This window comes from Bufo gargarizans, chromosome 2 (assembly GCF_014858855.1).
Source record: "Bufo gargarizans isolate SCDJY-AF-19 chromosome 2, ASM1485885v1, whole genome shotgun sequence".
NCBI classification, from domain to species: domain Eukaryota; kingdom Metazoa; phylum Chordata; class Amphibia; order Anura; family Bufonidae; genus Bufo; species Bufo gargarizans.
The window spans coordinates 411,684,013-411,708,413 of NC_058081.1; the positions used below are offsets into that span (position 1 = coordinate 411,684,013).

At 45.0% G+C, this 24,401-nt stretch overlaps 1 protein-coding gene across 1 annotated transcript in view; it reads left to right on the plus strand.

The window, feature by feature from the left end:
• The window catches only part of KCNMB1 (potassium calcium-activated channel subfamily M regulatory beta subunit 1), a 207,709-nt gene that overhangs the window by 44,465 nt on the left and 138,843 nt on the right, over window positions 1-24,401 (plus strand). Inside the window, exon 2 of the mRNA XM_044277789.1 lies at window positions 4,395-4,611. Coding sequence (XP_044133724.1) covers window positions 4,466-4,611 — 146 coding nt within the window. The 5' untranslated portion in view covers window positions 4,395-4,465. The remainder of the gene's footprint in view (window positions 1-4,394; window positions 4,612-24,401) is intronic.

The following is a 24,401-nucleotide window of genomic DNA, read 5'->3' on the forward strand; positions in this document are numbered from 1 at the left end:
TGAAGAGAATCTGATTAGGTTGTGGTTAGATAGGGGTAGGTGAGTTAGAAAGTTTAGATAGCAGAGGCAGGTAAAAGGGTAAGAGCCAGTGGGTGACCATCTCTATGGGTGGGAGTGGAGGACCACTGTGAGAGACCAAATGATAAAGTGAGTGCTAGGAGCTTAGAGGCAGCTGACTGGTAAGTGTCAATGGGGATGTTGAAGTTACCCATAATGATAGTGGGGATGTCAGCAAAAAGTAAGTTGAGGAGGCAGGTGTTGAAGTGGTCAATAAAGATGGTGGCTGGGCCTGGGGGCAGTAAATGACAGCTACTTGGAGGTTAGTGGGAGAGTAGATGCATACAGAGTCTACTTCAAATGAAGGGAGCATAAAGAAGGGTGGCAGTGGGAGTTGGGCTGTAGGAGCAGTTGTCTGATGAAAGAAAACCAACTCCTCCACCATGTTTGCTGGCAGGACGGGGGGGGGGGGGGAGTAAAATGAGATCCGCTTTAAGAGAATGCAGCAGGGGAGGCAGTTTCAGAGAGTGTCAGCCATGTTTCTATTAAACCCAGAAAGAAAATTTTATGAGAGATGAAAAAGTCATGAATGTAGGAAAGGTGGTTGCAGACAGAGCGAGCATTCCATAATGCGTATGCAAGAGGGACAGGGGAAACAGGGGCAAGGGGAATGTTTTTATGATTTGAAGGGTTGTTGAATGAGATCAATAGTGGGAGGTACATATGATAGTGGGGATTTGCTGAGGAGGACCAGAATTTTGAGATATATAATCAACAATAAGATGAAACAGAGAAAGTGTTATTGGGCGGGAGTAGGAGATGCAATGAGGTGGCTGTGTGCTTTTGGAGAGAGAACCTTTTAAGTTAAGAAATAGGGTTGAGCGAACCTGAACTGCAAAGTTTTAATTACCGAACTTTGTGAGTTTGGGTACATAGACCCGAACCCAGACTTTTTCACTGAAGTTCGGGTTCGGTGTTTGGGTAATTTTATTATTTTCCATTATAACGGAAAATAGTAGCATTCTTAAAACCCAATGCTAAATAAAATGGCTATTGAGGGGTTAAAAATAAAAATAACTCCTCATCCACTTAATCTCACAGCCGGTATCCTCTTCTTTCTGCAGGACCAGCAAAAGGACCTGCAATGATGTCACTGAGCTCACCACGTGGTAAGCGTGGTAACATCATCGCAGGTCCTGCTGAATGAAGATAGAAGGACCTGCAGTGACATCACCGTGTTCACCATGTGGTGAGCGCAGTAACGTCATCGCAGGTCCTTTTGCAGGTGTCACGACCATGGTTATGGCCGTGACTCCGGTAACCGCAAGCAGTTGCCTGCGGTCTGGTCTCGTTGTCAATCACAGGTGAGGGCTGAAGTATGTTGTCTCACCTGTGGTTGCCGCTGGCAACATAATGTATGTGGCAGCATAGCAGCCTGAGCTGTTGCTAGGCAGCTTGCTGTAAGTGCATGCGGTTGCAACTGGCAACCTGTCTATGTAGGTGTGCCTTGTCTCTGTTTTTGTGCACAAGGTTTATTTATGGGTGCACGTTCCCTTTAAGTGGCTGTCTTCCCTTCCCTGGTGTGAGAAGGGTTAATTCCCTTCCTAGTGTGTGAGCAATGGGTGTGTCTGTGTGGGTGTGGCTACATGGGCTATTTAGCCTCAGTTGAAACCTGATGTCTGAGGGGTACTTCAGGCATGTTGCTGGAGTCATCCTCCTGGTCTTTTACCATCTGCCAGTGAATAAATGTTATTCATGATGTTTAGTTGATGTCCTATGCTTTTGGTTTTTATTGCAGCTATGGATGTCCTGGTACCTGTGTGCTCTTATGTGTGTGCTGTCTTCTTAATGTCTGTGTGGACAGCGTATCTGAGCACCTGTTCCAGTCAGCAAGGCTGTGGCAGGTTAGTGTGGAACTGTTTGGTTCACCTGTCATATTCATAGGTCTGTTTATGCCCCCCTTTCTTTATAGCTTGGCCAGTGAGACTCCTGTTTGTCCGTATCTAGGAGGAACAGGTAGTCTTACCCTGCTCCTAGTCCAGGGCCACCCTGAGGGCTAGTAGGAATATTAGGTTCTGGAGTATGAGCCCTCCTACCATCAGGGTCGGCTCATACGGCTAGGAGACAGGGTCCGAATTAAGGATTGATAGGAGGTGACCTGCTCCCTGATTCCTGTCCTGGCCTTGCAGCGACCAACATCTTCCGTCATCGCATGGCTGAGGGTTTTCCCCATCCTCAGCCGTGAAAGCAGGTCCTGCAGAAACAAGAGGATACCAGCTGCGCTATCAAGTGGCTGAGGCATTTTTATTTTTTTTAACCCCTCAATGGCCATTTTATTTAGCATTCTATCTTAAAGGGATTCTGTCACCTCCCCTAAGCCAAAAAACGATTTTAAAGCAGCCATGAAGCACAGCTTACCTGGATTAGGCTGTGCTCTTTTATCTTGCAATCCGTCCAGCAGTTACTGCAAAAAACGACTTTTATTGATATGTAAATGTGTCCTGAAGGTGCCCAGAGGGGCGTTTTGTTCTTCTTAGAGAGCCCAGTACCGCCCCTCTTACAGTGCCCAGCCCGCCTTCCTTGCACTGTCTAACCGCCCCCAGCCTGCCACAGCCTCTCCTCCCCCTCCCCCTCAGTCAGCAGGGAAGAGCGAGCATCGGACGTCACTGGGCTCGGCGCATGCCCAGTGACGAGGATGAAGCTCCTGCCCTCAGTCTCCTGCTGATCGCACAGGCGCAGCCCTCAGTGGGTACTGCGCCTGTGCGAGAGTTCGTTCGGCGTGAGGGAGGGGGAGGAGAGGGAGGAGAGGCTGTGGCAGGCTGGGGGCGGCGGTTAGAAAGTACAAGGAAGGCGGGCTGGGCACTGTAAGAGGGGCGGTACTGGGCTCTCTAAGAGGAACAAAACTCCCCTCTGGGCACCTTCAGGACACATTTACATATCAATAAAAGTCGTTTTTTGCAGTAACTGCTGGACGGATTGCAAGATAAAAGAGCACAGCCTAATCCAGGTAAGCTGTGCTGCATGGCTGCTTTAAAATCGTTTTTTGGCTTAGGGGAGGTGACAGAATCCCTTTAAGAATTCTATTATTTTCCGTTAAAACCTGAAGTTCCACTGAACCCGGTTTGAAACATTGCACATTGTGGTGAATAAGCACATTATTTTTGGATTACAATTTCTTCTTCATTTTGAAATTTTCTTGGCAGATGTGCAACTGTCACGGCCTTTGGTTTGCGCTGTGACACGTGTTGCTGTGAGAGCATGCGGTGGCAGTGTCTTGGCCTTCTGAGTGATTGCCGGGACATGTTTGCCATCATGCTGTTGCCGGTGGTAACATGTAGATTGGTATGCTTGTGTGTGCACTTCCCCTTTAAGTGGCTTCCTTCCCTTGTCTGGTGTTGGAAGGGTTAACGCCCTTCCTTGTGTTTTGTGAACACTGGGTTTATGTGTGTGTGGGTGTGGCTGCTTGGGCTATTTAGCCTCTGCTGGATGCCTGAATCTCGGGGTTCCTCCAGCCTTGGTGTATGCTGATGGTTCACAGTTCCTGGCTTGTTCCATCTGTCCAGCGAGGGCCATCCTTGTGGTCATGGATGTTCTAAGTCATCCCTGTGTCTCCTTCCCTTCCTGTACCTATTTGTACGGAGTGGGTTATGTGCAGGGTGTTTAAATGTCAAGTTTGGTGTTACATGTCTGGTTGTGTTTGATGTCATGTTTACTAGACATTGCCCTGTCTCAAGTTATTGCAGCTATGGTGTCCTGGGTTCCTGTGTGGTTCGTGGTGTGTGCTGCATCCTTTAATGTTGGGGTGGACACTAGCACTTGTGCACGGGTTCCAGTCAGTGTGTCTGTGGCAGGTAAGTGTGTTACTGGTTTCACTTACCTGCCATCTCTTTTAGCTGTATGAGTTTCCCCTCCTTGCAGCCTGGCCTTAGTTAGAGACTCCTGTTCCTCCATGTTGTGAATGAACAGGTAGTCTCTCCCCTGCTCCTAAGTGAGGGATTTCCAGGGCGACTCAGGATATTAGGTATCCAGTGTATGAGCCATCCCACCATTGGGGTCCGCTCTTATGGTGAGGAGACAGGGAGAGGATTAGGGATGTGGTAGGAGATGACCTGCTCTCTTATTACTCATGTTGGCCTGGCTGATCCCCTTTGTCCTTTGACACCGCATGGTGGGGGGTTTCCCCCACTCCCCGCCGTGACAGCAACTTGTTGAACATCGTTGTAACAACTAGCTTTGGACCGGGTTCGCATTGCAAAATCTATTGTATATGCTAACTAATACAACATTGAATGGAAGTGGTTGGCAAGGTAATTTCTTGCATAGAGAATATTATGCATTGTTTAATACATGTGTTATGGTTCTCATCTGGGGTAATCAACACATTCTGAATTTTGCAGTTACAAAGAAAAAGACCACATACTTCTGTTGTTGGACTGCTGAAAGACCTATTGACTCAGAACTTAAATGCATGAATGAAGAAATGGGGAAGAAACTTTTCATGGCTCAAAAGAGAGGAGAAACTCGAGCAGTTTGTTTGGGCATTGGAATGATTATCTGCTCCGTAATGATGTTTTTTCTACTTGGAGTGACTGTGCTGCCTAAGTATATAAAAAGGTACTGTATCTTAAATCTATTTTAGTTTGTTCACCATTAAAAAAAAAAAAAAAAAGTATTTCCTAATTAAAAGGTATTGTCTTAGTTGAAAAGAATGGCTAAAGGCATGGAAGGTGTTCAAAGCATTGAAGTGGTTTCAGGAGCAGAGGGTTTGAACATTAATATAACTAGTATAATTATTCTATCACTTTCATTGCATTTTGACCAATTTTAAGTTCTGACAAATCCTTTAATATAGAACTGTAATGTAAGGCACCAACGAAAACAGACCAGTGAGGATGACGTCAAAGGGGTTTATTAACAAAATAAACAAAGTACAAGTAAACTTCACTGGCCAAATATCAGGCAAACAAAAAACGAAGGAAAGCCAGGAGTAATCCTTATCTGTGCATAAGTCTCTGTGCAACTTGCCAGGTAAACAGATACGTCACGGAAAGAAAGTCCTGGGTCCCACTGGAACGGGTGGAGTCCCAGCAATTCTTAGCCAGTAGCTAGCAATACTGACCTGCACCTGGATAAGGAAGGATAACAGTGGGCACTGACCAACCTGGGAGGCCACCTTTTATGTGCCTTCTAACAAATCCCAGGGTGCCAAGTGTCCACTCCCCATAGATCATGATCCTGCCCTACACCTGCGTACAAGGCTTTGGTAGCTCATTAGTCAATTAGACCAATGCCGGCCCCCTAATCTACTTTGAACTTGCGACCAGGTGCTTTTCCCTTTGCTGGTCGGCAAAGCGCAAAAGAAGCACGTACACGCGACCGCGTATCCACTTTAGGACCCGTTTTTGAACGCGGATGCACGACAGGCTCTGCGATAGTGCGCGAGCATGTCGACATGGACACCGGAATGGAATCCGCAATAGGCACTGGAGATAATCTGGGCCAAGCTGTCCCCGAGAGCTGGTGTATCAATGGAGACATGCATAACCTATCCCGCAGCTCCACGAGGACCCTTTTTGGTCACACTGGAGTGCAAGACAGGTGAGGATCTTACAACAACATTATCTAGAGGTCTTTTGATTCTGAATGGTGCAGTCTGTTGTGGGGCTAGTGTACACTAGTTTTGCCCTAACAGCTGCTCTATTGCAGTGTACCTATGTTTCTGACTAATGTTGCTCCGAGTCATGGTCCTACCAGGTTCTGATCCAGGGACTCCATTTAAATTCCTTCCTGGCCATACATTATTGCCTGTGATAGACTTTGTTGGCTCTAGCTGGTTCCCTTGTTCCTGGTTCCTGTATTGCTATTTATTCCCAGTGTTTCTGACCCCAGCTTGTCCACTGACCACTCTGTCTCATGTTTGGTACTGTATAGCTCATATGATTCTGACCCATTTCATATGACTGTTTTTGTGTTGTCTGTATTATGTGTCTTGTTTGTCCTGCACCTATACTAGGGTAGAGACTGTTGTCCAGCTGCGGTTTGGCCATGTAGGGCTTACACTGCAAGTAGGTAGGGAAAGCGCGCTGGGTTCTAGTTCAGGGACTCACTGTCCTCGTCTGTCCCTACCTACAGCCATTACATTATCACTGGCCATAAAAAAAAATAAAAAAAATTGTCCACCTGCACTATTAGGGACTGCCATGTCAGACATGGCCTTACAGATAGAGGGTATTTCCCAGTTGGTACAGGATATAGCTGAGAAAGTCCAGAAGCAACAGTCCCATCAGACTAGTTCCCCTGCTTCCACAGCCCCATCAACAGTACATACTAAATGGTAAAACACTCGGTAACACTGACATGGAAAAGGATCTAGGAATTTTAATAAACAGCAAACTAAGCTGCAAAAACCAGTGTCAGGCAGCTGCTGCCAAGGCCAACAAGATAATGGGTTGCATCAGAAGGGGCATAGATTCCCGTGATAAGAACATAGTCCTACCACTTTTCAAATCGCTAGTCAGACCACACATGAAGTACTGTGTACAGTTCTGGGCTCCTGTAAACAAGGCAGACATAGCAGAGCTGGAGAAGGTCCAGAGGAGGGCATCTAAAGTAATAACTGGAATGGGGCAACTACAGTACCCTGAAAGATTATCAAAATTAGGGTTATTCACTTTAGAAAAAAGACGACTGAGGGGAGATCTAATTAATATGTATAAATATATCAGGGGTCAGTACAGAGATCTATCCCATCAGCTATTTATCCCCAGGACTGTGACTGTGACGAGGGGACATCCTCTGCGTCTGGAGGAAAGAAGGTTTGTACACAAACATAGAAAAGGATTCTTTACGGTAAGAGCAGTGAGAATATGGAACTCTCTGCCTGAGGAGGTGGTGATGGTGAGTACAATAAAGGAATTCAAGAGGGCCCTGGACGTATTTCTGGAGCTTAATAATATTACAGGCTATAGCTACTAGAGAGGGGTCTTCCTCTGGATCAACTTGCGGGATAACAGTCCGAACTGGATGGACAAATGTCTTTTTTCGGCCTTATGTACTATGTTACTATGTTACTATCATTGGTTGAGCCTAAGGTCAGGTTTCCTGACCACTTCTCTGGTGATCGTAAAAATGTTGTAACCTTCTGCAGTTGTAAAGCTATAAACTTTATTTTCATCTAAGGTCATGCTCCTCAGGTACTGAAGCACTGAGAGCAGGCATTGTCATATTTCTGTTTCAGGTGACCCTCAGGATTGGTCATTTTCGCTATCACCAAACTCTCCTGAAGTTTGTTCTGTTGGCCTTTTTTTTTTTAGCCCTCGGTCTCTTGTATGATTCAGGTAGGGCAGATTATGCTAAAAGTCAGCTTCTTTTCTTACATCAAGGCAGATGACCAGTGGAAGATAATTGCTCTGAATTCTGTAAATGGTGTATTGCATCTGGCTGGAATGATCCAGTCCTTAGGTCACAGGTCAGACTGGGTCTCTCTGACACTCTGAAAAACCTCTTAGTTAGTAACTCTACCTCCCTAGATGAAATTATGGCTTTAGCTATCTGACTCAATAGCCTCTGTGTTAAAGGCGCCAGTGGAGTCTGAGGTGCCCATGCAAGTGGGCACCATGTCTTCCTAGCAAAGCAAGGAACACCACATGAAGAATGGCCTTTGCTTCTTCTGTGGCAGTCCTGCACACCAATTGCGATCCTGTCCTACTATGCCGAAGGCAGAAAACTTCAGCGTCTGATTGAGTGAGGCAGTCCCTCAGAAGCACAGGTATTTCTGGAAAAAAAACTTATAGGGTTTTGCTGGTTGTTAATCTGTCTTCACCAGGAGGGTCTGTTTTTGTTTAGCTTTTGTGAGTTCTTAAGTGATCGCTAATTTTGTTAAATTTGATTGCGCGTCAGCCTTGGGACTCTGGGGTGTAGACTACCTGAACCCACTCTGGTCTCTGGGGTGGATATTGCTCCCTTGGCTGGAGGGTATGAATTATGAAGTTATGAAGGTCGGGTCTATCTATTCTGAAAAGTGTTCTTTGTATGTCATGAAAAATTTGTCTGCTGATGTCATCTTGAGTTTAGTTTGGGTCCTTAGTGTTCCTTCACTGATTAGCTATCCAACTCTCTGGTATTGAATTAGGGGAATGACCACTACCTGAGATCATCAAGGACTTCCAAGATGTTTTTTCCAAACAGGCCTCTGAAGCCTTGCCCTCTCATTGTGCATATGATTGCACCATTGATCTTGTCCCTGGTGGCAAATCTCCCAAATGCCGAATTTTCAATATTTCTTGGCCTGAAAGACAGGCCATGAAAGATAGTTGGAAAAAATGGCATATTTGATCGCCTGTAGCTCCCATGGGAGCCAGATTCTTTTTTGTGAGTAAAAAAGATGGGGATTGTAACCTTCCATTGATCAGAAACCAGTATCGCTTTTTTCGCATTCCCAATCTGTTCAATCAAATTGTTAGGGCACAGCAGTAAAAAATAAAAAATAAAAATTGATCTTAGAGGAGTCTACAATTTGATTAGAATACGGGAGCGGGATGAATGGAAAACTGTGTTCAATACTCCTGAAAGGCATTTTGAATACCTAGTGATGCTTTTTGGGACGTATAACGCCCCGCTGTGTTTCAAAACCTTATTGTCACGACCTTTGGTCATGGTCGTGACTTCTTGTGACCGCAGGCAGTTGCCTGCGGTCTAGGTGTGGTTGCCGCTGGCAACATTGGATATGTGGCAGCAGCGCTGCCTGAGCGGTGTTAGGCAGCTTGCTGCGGTAGGCATGCGGTTGCATCTGGCAACCTCTCCTTTAGGTGTGCCTTTTATTGGTGGGCACAGTGTGTTTGTTGTGTGTGGACACTGTTCCTTTTAGTTGCTGTCTTCCCTTCCCTTCTGTGGTGTTGTAAGGGTTAATTCCCTTCCCAGTGTGTCTGTGAGTCACTGGGTGTGTCTGACCGGTGGGTGGGGCCACTTGGCCTATAAAGCCTCAGTTCCTGGCTTGGTTCAGTAGGTTGCTCTCAGTCATGCTGGCTGGAGCAGCCTCCTGTTTCCACCATCTACCAGTGGGGACCATCGTTCTGGTCATAAAACCTCTGTTGGGAATTTCTATGTTTCACGGTGTTATTTAGGTGTGTGTGGGGTTATATGTTAGTGCAGCTTGTGGTCCTGGGTTCCTGTGGGATGTCTGGTGTGTGCTGTGTTCGTTGGTGTCTGAACTGCAGCACAGGCACATGGGATCCAGGGTTTGTTGTCTGTGGCAGGTGAGTGATGTGTTGGTCCCATTTGCCTGTCACTGCCATAAGTCTGTTATTGTATTCCCCTGTGTTGCTTGGCCGTTGAGACTCCTGCTCCCCCGTGCCTAGGAGGAGCAGGTCGTCTCACTCTGTCCCCTAGTACAGGGCCGACTTGAGGGCTCGTAGGGACTTTAAGGTTCCGGCGTATGAGTCCTCCTACCACCAAGGTCGGCTCATACAGATAGGAGACAGGGTCAGCGTTAGGGACGCAATAGGAGGTGACCTGCTCCCTAACTCTGTGGTCCTGGCCAAGGGGTAACCCTACCATCTCCTGGCACCGCACGGCTGGGGGTTTCCCCCACCGCCAGCCGTGACACTTATAAATGATATTTTCCGAGCGTTCCTGGGTCAATTTGTTGTTCTACGTCTCAATCCCGGTGGATATACTCATGGTATATATGTAAGAAAGGTTCTCCAAATATTGAGATACCATAAACTGTTTGTAAGCCATGTAAATGTGAACTTGGTGTAAGAGAAGTCTCGTTCCTGGGTTATATCCTTCCACCCCAAAGTTTCTGTATGGACCCCGCTAAAGTGCAAGCTGTACTTAATTGGGCTAGGTCTACTTCTCTTAAGGCAGTTAATAATTCCTTGGTTTTGCAAACTATTATAGAAAATGAATTTCAAATGTTCAGTTATTGCCAAGCCTTTGATTGATTTAACCAGGAAGGTTGGATCTGTTCCATTGGTCCCTGATGCTCTGTCTGCCTTTAAAACACTGAAAGAAAAGTTAATTGACGTACCTGTACTTATTCATCCTGACCAAAGTTTGATGCTTTCGAGGTAGGAGTGGGTGCAGTACTGTGTCAGGTATCATCTTCCTTAACAAATCAAAAGCCATGTGCATTCTTCGAGAAAATTTTCCTCAGAGAATTATAAAATTGGCAATCAGCATCAGATCATTGAACTTGGCAATCACAAAAATCTGATGTATCTTAATAGTGCTAAGTGCTTGAACCCGAGACAGGCATGTTGGCCTTTGTATTTTTCGCGTTTTAATTTTATTGTTACATATTGTCCTGGATCTGGAAATGTAGATTATTTGTTGCATAGTTTTAGCACTAGTGATCCCATAGAGACTGAACCTGTTAATATTCTTCCTCCAGGTATGGTCATTGCTGCCGTTAATCCTAATCTGGCCTCCGAGATATAAAGGTGTCAAAACATGGCTCCTGGTAATCTTTCCGCTGGCAAATTGTTTGTTTTTCCAATTCTTCATCTAAAGGTGTTGCAAGAGTCCCATTGTTCTGTACTTGCAGGTCATCAGGTAATCACTGGTACTAGGCATCTGGTTTCCATTTCTTACTGGTGGCCTACTTAGTCATGGTACGTAGCAGCCCTTTTCTCTGCATGTGACGTTTGCGCAAGGGCCCAAGTACCTAGGAGACGTCCTGCAGGTATACCTTATCCCATTCCTCAGAGACCCTGGACCCAAGTCTCTATGGATTTTAGAACAGACCTTCCTTCTTCTCAGGGTAAAACTTTCATTTGGGTGGTAGTGTATAGGTTCTCCAAAATGTTATCTTATTCAGTTGAAAAAAAATTCCTGATGCTAAAAAAATTTGCCATCTTGTTTCATGACAGTATTCTTAAATTCCGTGGTATTCCAGAGTCTATCACCTTGGACAGAGGGGTACAGTTTCTCTCGAAATTCGACAACAGTTTGGTAATCAAGTTGTCCTTCTCATCCATGTTCCACCCTGAAACTGTCAAACTAAAAGGATCAACCAGGTTTTGAAACAGGTTTTTTGAGATGCTTTGTATCCAACTGTCAAAACAGGTAAAAAAAGGTTTTTGTCCCTAGTACAGTTTGCTGTTAATAACCACTAGAAAACTTTTCAGAAATTCGATTCAGGCGCTTCACCGAACTTTCCCCAAATGTTTTATTTGATCTGAATTTATTCCGGACAAAGTGCATTAAAAATCAGCTATTTCCCATCTGCAGACAGCCTGTATATCGCTGTACAATGCTGTACATTGCAAAAACACGAATAGCTAGTCCACCGTGATAGTGAAACAGTTCCTGTGCGGCAGTATGACAGACAGTTGACAGGTGTCACTCATAGAATCAGTTCACACTTCACTTATTTGGTCAGTTATGGGGCCAAAATTGACCAAATAGCTGAACTTATCCTTATAGGTAAGTGTTTTCATCAGGTATAAAAGAACCGTGCAGTGACCCAAGATTGTACTATATAGTGTGAAAGAGCGCACTCCTTTTACACCGTCAGCTTATTCCACTTAGATCTCTACAGAACCTGTTCTGTTACACACTACAAGTTACAAGTAGTGGCCCCCATGACAGAGTGGAGAGGGTGTCAGCAGTAAGTTTGTGTTAATGACACTGTTTATTTTTTCCTTCTGATCCGTCATAAGAACAACTCCCAATTCACTTACCCTTGTTTACCCTGTTGTACGCCTCAGCCCAGATCCGAATCCAGATGGTGGAAACTCTGTCCTCGTTCCCGAACTCAATTGCCCTAAATCACTCTACAGGTTTTTTGGGGGAATGAAACCCCCCAAGACCCAGACACGTTTCCCCCAACAAAGTGGGTTCTTCAGGGGGTCAGTATATTATTAGGCAAAATGATAAACAAATAGATAAATAAGAGTAAGAAGAAATAATGCAGTAAGGTGGCAAAGATAGATAGACTGTGTCACAGTTTAGAGGTCAGCGGGATTGGTATCCACAGCCTGATACTTGACCTCCCAGCTTGAAACGGGTGCCATCTCCTGCTGATGCCTGATAATATGGGACTCCCTGCCTCCATCTCCACTGCATACTGTACAGTGTGTCAGGATCATCTGCCAGGTCTTCCTCATTGCCCTCTAGCCCCTCCTGCTCCTCTCCTGTCACTTGTGCAGAAAAACCACCCATTTCTGTATATATTGCTTGTGCGTTAATGTCCTCCTCCAGTTCAGCCCCCACAGGGCTCAGGTGCCAGTGAGATATAGGCGCCACAACTCCTGTTCCCTGGCCAGCCAGATTTATCAGCATCTGCTCCAGGACGTGAAGGAGTGGAATGACATTGTTCATCCCGTAGTCCTTGCAACTGACAAAGTGGCCTCTTCAAATGGCCTGAGAAAACGGCAGGTGTCACTCATGAGCTGCTACTCGCTAATGTCAAAGTTACACAGGGAGTGCTCCTGTCCGCCTGCATGATCAAGAAATCTTTTAAGGCCTTCCTCTGCTCATATAGTCGGTCCAACATGTGGGTGGTGGAGTTTCAACGGATGGAAACGTATATCAGGTAATGTTGGTGAACGCTATTCTGCCTTTGCAGCTCAAGGAGGGAGTCTTTTGCAGTGTAAGAGTGGCTGAAGTTCATGCACACTTTCAAGATGTCTCGTAGCTGGGTGGAAGACTTCAGGAACCGCTTTACAACCAGATTAAATACGTGCGCCATGCAGAGCACATGGGTCTGCCCTCCTTGATGCAGCGTCGGCACAATGTTTTTCCCGTTATCGGTGACCATGGTTCCGATTTCCAGTTGGTGAGGAGAGAGCCAGGATTCTATTTCCTCTTGAAGGATGAGGAGCAGTTCTTTCCCAGTGTGACTCAGTTCACCTAGGCAAACCAGATGCAGAACAGCGTGACACTGCCATGCTCTGCATAGGTGGTATGCTGGAGTAGCACTCTGAATTGTGCCTGCAGTGGAGGCTGAAGAAAAGGTTGAGGATGAGGAGGCAGAGGAGGACATTGGTGCAGGACTCGCAGCTTGAGAACGCGGAGGCGGCAGTGCCGTCATCTGGCCAAGTTGCTGGAGTGGCTGGGCAGGAACCACGTTTACCCAGTGGGCCAAAAAGGACATATATTGTCCTTGACCATAGTAACAGCTCCACACATTGGCTCTGCTGTAAACATTAGCAGAACGTGAGCACCCTAAAATCTGTAGTATGAGGCAGTAATTTAACCCGAATTGCATAATTGAGGAATAGCAGATTTCCTTATGTATAATAGAATAGAGCACCCTAAAATCTGTATTATCAGGCCCCAATTTCACCCCAGTTAGGGTACTTTCACACTTGTATTGTGAAGAACTGCCTGCCGGATCCGGAAATCCGTGTGCAAACGGATAGCATTTGTAGACGGATCCATCTAACAAATGCATTGAAACACACGATCCGTCTCTTTCGTTTCATCCGGAAAAATGATCCGCTATTTATTTTTTGCTTTTTAACCCCTTCAGGACACAGCCTTATTTCACCTTAAGGACCGGGCCATTTTTTGCAAATCTGACCAGTGTCACTTTATGTGGTGATAACTTTAAAACACTTTTACTTAGCCAGCCCATTCTGAGATTGTTTTTTCGTCACATATTGTACTTCATGACACTGGTAAAATTGAGTCAAAAAAATCATTTATATTTATAAAAAAAATACCAAATTTACCCAAATTTGGGAAAAATTAGCAAATTTCTAACTTTCAATTTCTTTACTTCTACAATACATAGTAATAACTCCAAAAATAGTTATTAATTTACATACCCCATATGTCTACTTCATGTTTGGATCATTTTGGGAATGCCATTTTATTTTTTGGGGACGTTACAAGGCTTAGAAGTTTAGATGCAAATCTTGAAAATGTTCAGAAATTTTCAAAAACCCACTTTTTAGGGATCAGTTCAGGTCTGAAGTCACTTTGTGAGGCTTACATAATAAAAACCACCCAAACTGATTTTTGGCCAAATTTTCCATTTAAATCCTTTGTTTCCATTAACAAAGCAAGGGTTAACATCCAAACAAAACTCTATATTTATTGCCCTGACTCTGCGGTTTACAGAAACACCCGATATGTCGTCGTACACCACGTCAGGGCGTAGAGGGAAAGGAGCGCCCTGTGGTTTTTGGAAGGCAGATTTTGCTGGACTGGTTTATTTACACCATGTCCCATTTGAAGCCCACCTGATGCACCCCTACAGTAGAAACGCCGTAAAAGTGACCCCATCTAAGAAACTACACCTCTCAAGGTATTCAAAACTGATTTTGCAAGCTTTATTAACCCTTTAGGTGTTCCATAAGATTTAATGGAAAAATGGAGCTAAAATTTCAGAATTTCACTTTATTGGAAGATTTTCCATTTTAATATTTTTTTTCCAGTAACAAAGCAAGGGTTAACAGCCAAACAAAACTCTATATTTATTGCCCTGATTCTGTAGTTTGCAGGAAAAGCCCCATATGTGGTTGGAAACTACTGTACGGGCACACAGTAGGGCGTAAAGGGAAAGGAGCGCCGTGTGTTTTTTGGAAGGCAGATTTCGCTGGACTGGTTTATTTACACCATGTCCTATTTATATTACCTTTTTTGGGAAGTAAGGTGGGAAAAATTTCAATTTCATCATTTTTTTTTTTTTTTTATGGCGATCACCGTGCGGGGAATGTAACATGACCGTTTTATAGATCAGGTCGTTACGGACGTGGTGATATATAACATGTGTAGGGATTTTATTTTTAAAACTTTTAATCAGGGATAAAAAGATTTTGTTATTCTTACTTTTTTCACTTTTTTTTTTTTTTTTTTTTACCCAGACCCACTTGGTTCTTGAAGCTCTAGTGGGTCTGATGTCTGTATAATACACTACATTACACTATATAGTGTACTGTACTGTATTTCACTTACACTTTGTCTGAACAGATCTCTGCCTTTAGCACAGATCTACTGAGAAGGCGTCCTGTTGCCATGGGAACCTTCCCCGTCTGCCACAACTGAGCAGACGGGGAAGGGGAAGGAGGGGGTCTCCCTCCCTCTGTGACACCATCCTGTCTGGGGGCTGCAAAGGCACAGCAGCCTCCCCGATGGGAGAGGGAGGGAGCTCCCTTCCTGATCACCACTTCTATACAGCTGTCCCTACGGACCGTGGCATGGAAGAGGTTAAAACGGCTGACATCTGCACAGATGTCAGCCGTTTGAATCAGAGTGTCAGCAATGAGCTGACACTCTGATTCAACCGCTCGGCCATCCTGAAAATAAACTGGGGCGGGCGGAAGATCATGCGCCCGCCCCCCCACACTGCCACATGCCTCCCACACCGCCTGCAATCCTCCCCCCGCTGTGCCCGCAGGCACAAAAACACAGAGGGCTGCAGGAAAGGGGGGGGTAACTTTCAAAAATATGGGCACTTTGAGGTTTCTGATCCCTGCGGTTTGTGGCGATCGGCAATGCGGGGGGGGGTCACAGGAACCCCTTGGGCATTGTCACAGGGTGCCTGCTGAACGATTTTAGCAGGCACGCCGTTCTGATCACTGCCTGCCGTGATCAAAACTATACAGGACTTACGGGTACGCCCTGTGTCCTTAACCCCTAAAGGACACAGGACGTACCGGTACGTCCTAACTTTAAATCGGGATTCCGGCACAGCGGGGGTTAATCGCAACAGGATGCCGGCTGAAATCATTCACCCGGCATCCCGTAACAACGCAGTATCGGCGATCGCAGACCTGCGGTTTTCTGTGTTTCCGGTCCATTCGGGTGTCCTGTGACCCGATGAACCGGAAAAAGACTGTGATCGGTGGCGTGATTGCACACCACCAATCGCAGTACGAAGATCTGGAGAGGCGGTGCTGGCCCTAGTGCTGAACACTGCTGTCCAGGGTGCTAATTGGTGCAGGGGAGAGAGGCGCGAGATTCAAACTTCCTGCGCTCCTCTCTCCCCTCCTCTTCTGCACGAGCACCCGGCAGCATCGTCTAGCACCAGCTCCTGTGTCCCCCTAATCGCCATCCATTACCCTCCTGCACCCATCGCCACCCAGGTAGGTTAGGGTCAGACCCCAGCCCCCCCCCCCTGCCACTTGCCCCCCCCCCACCAGCCCCCCACCTCAGGGTACACTTACAAATTTTGCGTGTACGAGGGGCAAGATTCCCGTATTCAACCCCCAGAATGTCCCCCCACTCTGGGTGTTAGCGGGAAACTCGTGTGGGACCTTATGTACCCGCTGCTGGATAACTGTTACCACTTGTACAGGGAGTGCAGAATTATTAGGCAAGTTGTATTTTTGAGGATTAATTTTATTATTGAACAACAACCATGTTCTCAATGAACCCAAAAAACTCATTAATATCAAAGCTGAATATTTTTGAAAGTAGTTTTTAGTTTGTTTTTAGTTTTAGCTATTTTAGGGGGATATCTGTGTGTGCAGGTGACTATTACTGTGCATAATTATTAGGCAACTTAACAAAAAACAAATATATACCCATTTCAATTATTTATTTTTACCAGTGAAACCAATATAACATCTCAACATTCACAAATATACATTTCTGACATTCAAAAACAAAACAAAAACAAATCAGTGACCAATATAGCCACCTTTCTTTGCAAGGACACTCAAAAGCCTGCCATCCATGGATTCTGTCAGTGTTTTGATCTGTTCACCATCAACATTGCGTGCAGCAGCAACCACAGCCTCCAAGACACTGTTCAGAGAGGTGGACTGTTTTCCCTCCTTGTAAATCTCACATTTGATGATGGACCACAGGTTCTCAATGGGGTTCAGATCAGGTGAACAAGGAGGCCATGTCATTAGATTTTCTTCTTTTATACCATTTCTTGCCAGCCACGTTGTGGAGTACTTGGACGCGTGTGATGGAGCATTGTCCTGCATGGAAATCATGTTTTTCTTACCTTGCAGACTTCTTCCTGTACCACTGCTTGAAGAAGGTGTCTTCCAGAAACTGGCAGTAGGACTGGGAGTTGAGCTTGACTCCATCCTCAACCCAAAAAGGCCCCACAAGCTCATCTTTGATGATACCAGCCCAAACCAGTACTCCACCTCCACCTTGCTGGCGTCTGAGTCGGACTGGAGCTCTCTGCCCTTTACCAATCCAGCCATCTGGCCCATCAAGACTCACTCTCATTTCATCAGTCCATAAAACCTTAGAAAAATCAGTCTTGAGATATTTCTTGGCCCAGTCTTGACGTTTCAGCTTGTGTGTCTTGTTCAGTGGTGGTCGTCTTTCAGCCTTTCTTACCTTGGCCATGTCTCTGAGTATTGCACACCTTGTGCTTTTGGGCACTCCAGTGATGTTGCAGCTCTGAAATATGGCCAAACTGGTGGCAAGTGGCATCTTGGCAGCTGCACGCTTGACTTTTCTCAGTTCATGGGCAGTTATTTTGCGCCTTGGTTTTTCCACACACTTCTTGTGACCCTGTTGACTATTTTGAATGAAACGCTTGATTGTTCGATGATCACGCTTCAGAAGCTTTGCAATTTTAAGAGTGCTGCATCCCTCTGCAAGATATCTCACTATTTTTGACTTTTCTGAGCCTGTCAAGTCCTTCTTTTGACCCATTTTGCCAAAGGAAAGGAAGTTGCCTAATAATTATGCACACCTGATATAGGGTGTTGATGTCATTAGACCACACCCCTTCTCATTACAGAGATGCACATCACCTAATATGCTTAATTGGTAGTAGGCTTTCGAGCCTATACAGCTTGGAGTAAGACAACATGCATAAAGAGGATGATGTGGTCAAAATACTCATTTGCCTAATAATTCTGCACGTAGTGTATGTGGATAACTTTTATACCAGCATTCCCTTGTTCAGGTCCCTTGCCGCCAGATCCATGTTCGCTTGTGGGACTGTGCGGAAAAATCAACGCGGCCTCCCTGCCTACCCCCTCCAGGTACCTATCCCCAGGGGTGAGACCCATGCACTTACCAGTGGAAACCTGTTGCTGGTCAGGTATAAGGACAAGAGGGATGTCCTTATGCTGTCCACAATCCACGGTAACAGCACCACCCCAGTCTCTGTGCGAGGTACCACGGCAACGGTCCTCAAGCTCGATTGTATCGCCGACTACAATCGGTATATGAGAGGAATTGATCTCTCTGATCAAGTCCTCAAGCCATATAACGCCATGCGCAAAACCCGGGCATGGTACAAAAAAGTTGCGATCTACTTGGTACAGGTTGCCATGTACAACTCTTTTGTACTATCCCGAAGCGCTGGCAGCACAGGGACATTCCTCCAGTTCTATGAGGCAGTCCTCAAGGCCCTGATCTTTTTGGACCGGGAAACAGCAAGCTGGAGTACCTCGGGAACTGGAGGCGCCCGGATCGTCTCTGGCCAACACTTTCCAGGTTTGGTCCTCCCAAAAAGTGCAGAGTGTGTCGCAGGAGGGGGATACGGAAAGACACCACCACTCAGTGTGACACGTGCCCCGATCATCCAGGCCTCTGCGTTATCAATTGCTTCAGGGAGTATCACACTTCCATGGAGTACAAAATTTTTATAATCCCCAACAGTCCACTAGAGAACATTAAAAACTATGGCTCTCAGACTTTGGAGACACGAAAAAAAAAATTCCCCCCCAAAAATATTTGTTTTAGTGCAGGCATCCTCAAACTGTGGCCCTCCAGATGTTGTAAAACTATAACTCCCAGCATGCCCAGACAACCTACAGCCATCAGCAGGGCATGGTGGGAATTGTAGTTTTACAACATCTGGAGGGCCGCAGTTTTAGGATGCCTGCTTAGTGTCTCCAAAGTCTGAGAGACATATTGGGCATCGTCGCGTGCGTAAAAGTCATCGCTATAAAAAAAACTTTTGACCAAACGCCTCGGATGAACGGTGTTAAAAATATAAAATAAAAACGGTGCCAAAACACCCATTTTTGGGCAAAATTTCCATTTGAATCCTTTTTGCCGGTAATAAAGCAAGGGTTAACAGCCAAACAAAACTAAATATTTATTGCCCCGATTCTGTAGTTTGCCGAAACACCCCATATGTGGTCGTAAATGGCTATATAGCCGCACGGCAGGGCATAGAACGAAGGGAACTCCATATGGTTTCTGGAAGGCAGATTTTGATGGACAGTTTTTTTTTTTGACACCACGTCCCATTAGAAGCCTCCCCCCCCCCCCTCCCCGATGTAGCCTAGACTAGAAACTCCAAAAAAGTGACCCCATCTAAGAAACTACACCCCTCAAGGTATTCAAAAATAACTTTTCAAACTATGTTAACGCTTTAGGTGTTCCACAAAGCTAAATAGCGAATGTAGAAACAATTTTAGAATTTAATTTTTTGTTACATTGCCTCAAAAAAGAGCAATATAGAGCAACCAAAAATCATATTTACCCCTAAAATAGTCCCAAAACAACAACCACCTTATCCCGTAGTTTCCTAGATGGGGTCACTTTTATGGAGTTTCTACTCTAGGGGTGCATCAGGGGGCTTGAAAGGGTACATGGTGTAAATAAACCAGTCCAGCAAAATCTGCCTTCCAAAAACCATATGACGTTCCTCTTCTTCTATGTCCTGCCATTTAGCCAAATAGTAGTTTACAACCACATATGGGGTGTTTCTGCAAACTACAGAATCAGGGCAACCCATTTTGAGTTTTGTTTGGCTGTTAACCCATTTTTTCCAGTAATAAAGTAAGGGTTAAAATGGAAAATTTTCCAAAAAATAGAAATTTTGAAATTGTTTCTCCATCTGCCATTAACTCTTGTGGAACACCTAAAGGGTTAACAAAGTTTGTAAACCCAGTTTTGAATACCTTGAGGGATGTAATTTCTTAGATGGAGTCACTTTTTTGAAATTTCTATTCTAGGGGTGCAACAGGGGGCTTCAAATGGGACATGGTATAAACAAAACCAGTCCTGCAAAATCTGCCTTCCAAAACCAATATGGTGTTCCCCTCCTTCTATGTGCTCCCGTTCGGCCAAACAGTAGTTTACGACCACATATGGGGTGTTTCTGCAAACTACAGAATCAGGGCAACCCATTTTGAGTTTTGTTTGGCAGTTAACCCTTGTTTTACTCCTGTAAAAAATTGATTATATTGGAACATTTTCCAAAAAATAGAAATTTAAAAATTATTTCTAAATCTGCCATTAACTGTTGTGGAAGACCTAAAGGGTTAATTAAGTTTGAAAAACAGTTTTGAATACCTTGAGGGGTGTAGTTTCTAGAATGGGGTCATTTTTGGGAGGTTTCTATTATCTGAGCCTCACAATATGACTTCAAACCTGAACTGGTCCATAAAAAGTGGGATTTTGAAGATTTCAAAATTTGCTTCTAAGCCTTGTAACATCCCCAAAAAATAAAATATCATTCCCAAAATGCTACAAACATGAAGTAGACATATGGGGAATGTAAAATCATCACAATTTGTGGGGGTATTACTATGTATTACTGAAGTATAGAAACTGAAACTTTGAAATTTGCTAATTTTTCTAAATTTTGGGTAAATTTTTTATTTTTTTAAGCAAAAAAATTAACTTTTTTGACCCAATTTTAGCAGTGTCATGAAGTACAATATGTGACGAAAAAAAACAATCTCAGAACAGCCTGAGTAAGTCAAAGCGTTTTAAAGTTATGAGCACTTAAAGTGACACTGGTCAGATTTGCAAAAAATGGCCAAGTCCTTAAGGTGAAATAGGGCTTAAGGGGTTAAGTACCAGGACATCAGGGCGTACCAGGACATCAGGGCGTACCAGTACGCCCTGTGTTCTGAACAGTTTAAAGGTCTGTGCATGCGCAGACCAGAAAACCGGAATAGTTTTACACAATTTGTGATTAACGGCTATACTTGTGTATAATAGAACTAGAGCACCTTAAAATATGTAGTATCAGGCAATTTCACCTTAATTACACAAATAATGATTAACGGATATACTTATGTATAAAAGAATGTAAACATTCTAAAATCTGTAGTAGCAGACCGCAATTTCACTCCAATTACACAATTGAGGATTAACAGATTTACCTGTGGAAAAAAGAATGCAAACACCCTAAAATGTGTAGTATCAGGCTGGTATTTCACCCCAATTATACAATTAGGGATTAACTGATATAATTGTGTATAATAAAATGTGAGCACCCTAAAATCTTTAGTGTTAGAACACTTTTTAACCCCAATTAGTGCATCTAGGTGTAATAGAATAACTCTTATTAGCCAAACTTTACACTGTTCAATTGGTCTCGCCCTGCTCTCTTCCTTAGGCCTCATGCACACGACCATTTTTTCGGTCTGCATGAGCCGCAGATTTTGCGGCTTGGGTGCGGACCCATTCACTTCAATTGGGATGCAAAAGATGCTGTCCGCATCCGTTGCTCGGTTCCGAGGCCCCGCCAAAAAAATATAGCATGTCCTATTCTTGTCCGTTTTGCAGACAAGAATAGGCATTTCTACAATGGGCCGCCCGTTCTATAAATTGCGGAAGGCACACGGGCGGCTCCAGTTTTTTGCGGATCTCCTGTCCGCCAAAAAACAGCATGTTCGTGTGCATGAGGCCTTATAGTGTGGATAATGCCTCCCTATTATATCTCTACACTATCAAGCTGTCCTTGAACTGCTCAATAGTCATTTTTGTGAATAAAGTATTTCCGTATCACTACCCCTAGTGCCTGTAACGTCTCTCCCTGCACTAAGTTCACTGGAAAATGGCAGAGACGGGGCAGTAGGAGACTTTTTATAGTGATGTGACATCCCAGCGCTGGCTATCTGCTGATTAGCTATCTGCGTGGCATTATGGGTGATCCCTCGTTCCCAGGATTCTTACTTCCTCTTTCTAACATATGCAGAAGCCATTTTAGCAAAAAAATATGATTCATTACCACGAAGCACGAGGAAATTCGACTTTAGTACGAATCAGATTTTTCCTGAAATTCGGATCGAATGCCACTTCATCAACTTCGATTCGCTCATCTCTAGCCACTACCGTTACTGCTACACAGTTGCCACTACTACCCCTAACAGCCACACACACTGCCTTGTTACTACTTCTGCCACATGACACTATTATACTACCCTTTCCACATCCACACTCTACTGCTGCTAGTCCCAGTTAAAAGGTAAAAACTTTTGTCGCCTCTCCAAAATTCTTCCTCTGAGCAGAAACCCATTCAGGCACTCTGGCATGGACTGAGGGCCTGCGGCCACTAGGGGGCCCGCTCACTCCTGCTGCCAGAGGTCGTAATAACTTTTATCAGTGGTGTACTAAGGGGGAGGGGGGACGTGGCGATCTCAATACAGATGGAAGCGCTGGGAGCTGGGTCCTGTCACTCACCGTTCAGCTCCCCTGCGCTGATCCCCCCCCCCTCCCTCCTCCTTCAGGCCGGCAGCGCTCTGAATGGTAGAGCAGGAAGACTTCTCCCCGCTCCACCATTCAGCCTGCATGCACGGATCGCACTGCCGGCCTGTGTGGGCGGAACCTGCAGCCCGGGAGTCTGCATAAGCTCTACCCACACAGTGCTGCAGAGTGTTCTGTGCCTGCAGGGGAGAGAGGACTGTGAGCTTCAGGTTTTTTTTTAACACACAGAGGGGGCACAATGTGAAGAGGACACAATGGGCATTTCTACTCCCGAAGGGGCGCAATGGACATTGCTAATGTGCAGGGGGCACAATGAGCATTTCTACTCTGGAAGGGGCACAATGGGCATTTCTTCTCTGGAAGGGGAACAATGGGCATTGCTAATGTGAAGGGGACACAATGGGCATTTCTACTATGGAGGGGGCACAGTGCACAGAGGGCATTACTACTATGAAGGGGGCACAGAGGACATTATTACTGTGAAGGGGCACAGAGGGCATTACTAGTATTAAGGGGGCACAATGGGGATTTCTACTATGGAGGGGACACAGCGCATTATTACTGTGAAGGGGACACAATAAGCATTATTACTGTGAAGGGGGACAATGGGCATTACTACTATTAAGGGGCATTATTAATGTGAAGCAGGCACAATGGGGATTATTACTGTGAGCAGGGCATAAAGAGGGCATAACTACTGTGAGAGGGGCACAATGAGGGCATAACTACTGTGAGAGAGGCACAATGAGGGCATAATTACTGCGAGAGGGGCATAATAAAGAATAAGTATTTTAAGGGGGCACAATGTGGGTATAATGTCTGTTAGGGGGAACAATGTGGGCATAACTACTGTTAGGGGCACACATCTGTACAAAACTACTGTGAAGGTTGTACAATGAGGGCAATACTACTGTGAGGGGGTATGATTTTTTTTAAAGCATTAGGGGGGTGCCAGAGAAAGGACCCGCCCTGGGTGCCAAACAACCTAGGCATGCCACTGCTTTTACTAAATACATTTTGCTCCCTGGAAAAAGTCCCCCACATTCATCAGCGCAGTGAACGGCACGGACAGCGCAGTGATGCTGCCTGTGCCTGAAATACAAGATTACACTCACCGGTAATCACTTTTCCATAAGCCCATGACAGCACCCTTGAGAGAGCTCGCCTCTATCCAGGACAGGAAACAGGAACTTCCGTAGAGAGCTTCTTAAGGAGGGACCCGGCCTCTATCCACCAGTTATTTGCGAGAAACTTGTCCTATAATTTATACAAAAATCCAACAACTTTCTCTTTTATTTTTAATATTTTGTTCCATTTTATTATTATTTTTTTGGGGAGGGAATAATAGCGGGTGCTGTCATGGGCTCATGGAAAAGTGATTACCGGTGAGTGTAATCTTGTATTTCCCTTATGCCCATGACAGCACCCTTGAGAGATGACTAGAATATAAACTAGAAACGGGGAGGGATAACAGCCTGCAAGACTTTCCTTCCAAAGGATAACTGATCCTTGCCGCCTAGATCCAGCTTGTAATGATGGAAAAAAGTAATAGGTAATTTCCAAGTAGCGGCCCTACAGGTTTGTTCTAGGGAAGCTTTGGCTCTTTCTGCCCAGGAAGTGGAGACGGACCTAGTTGAGTGTGCCCCAAACCCTAAAGGCAGGGCTGCCCTACTGAGGAGTATATAAAAACAGGTCTCGTCTGCACTGGATACGTGCGGCGAGCCAATGGACTTAAGGCGCAAATCACAACCCGAGCTTGGATACGAGAATTTTTTATTTTGAAAAGACGACGCGTTTCGGGGTACTCAGGACCCCTTTATCAAGTCTGAAAAAACATATGGTTGTTACAGCGGTCTGTAGTGAATCAAAGGTGTAAATAATGTAAAAGTATAAATATACAAAAATTCATATTAATATTAATAATTGAACAATAGCTGAAACTGTGTGTGTACATACGTGCGTACAAGCACACATACACGCATTTATATCTGTATATATAGAAAATTGTTTAGATGCGTGGATGGATCAATGGATGAAGACTAGAGTTGAGCGGACACCTGGATGTTCGGGTTCGAGAA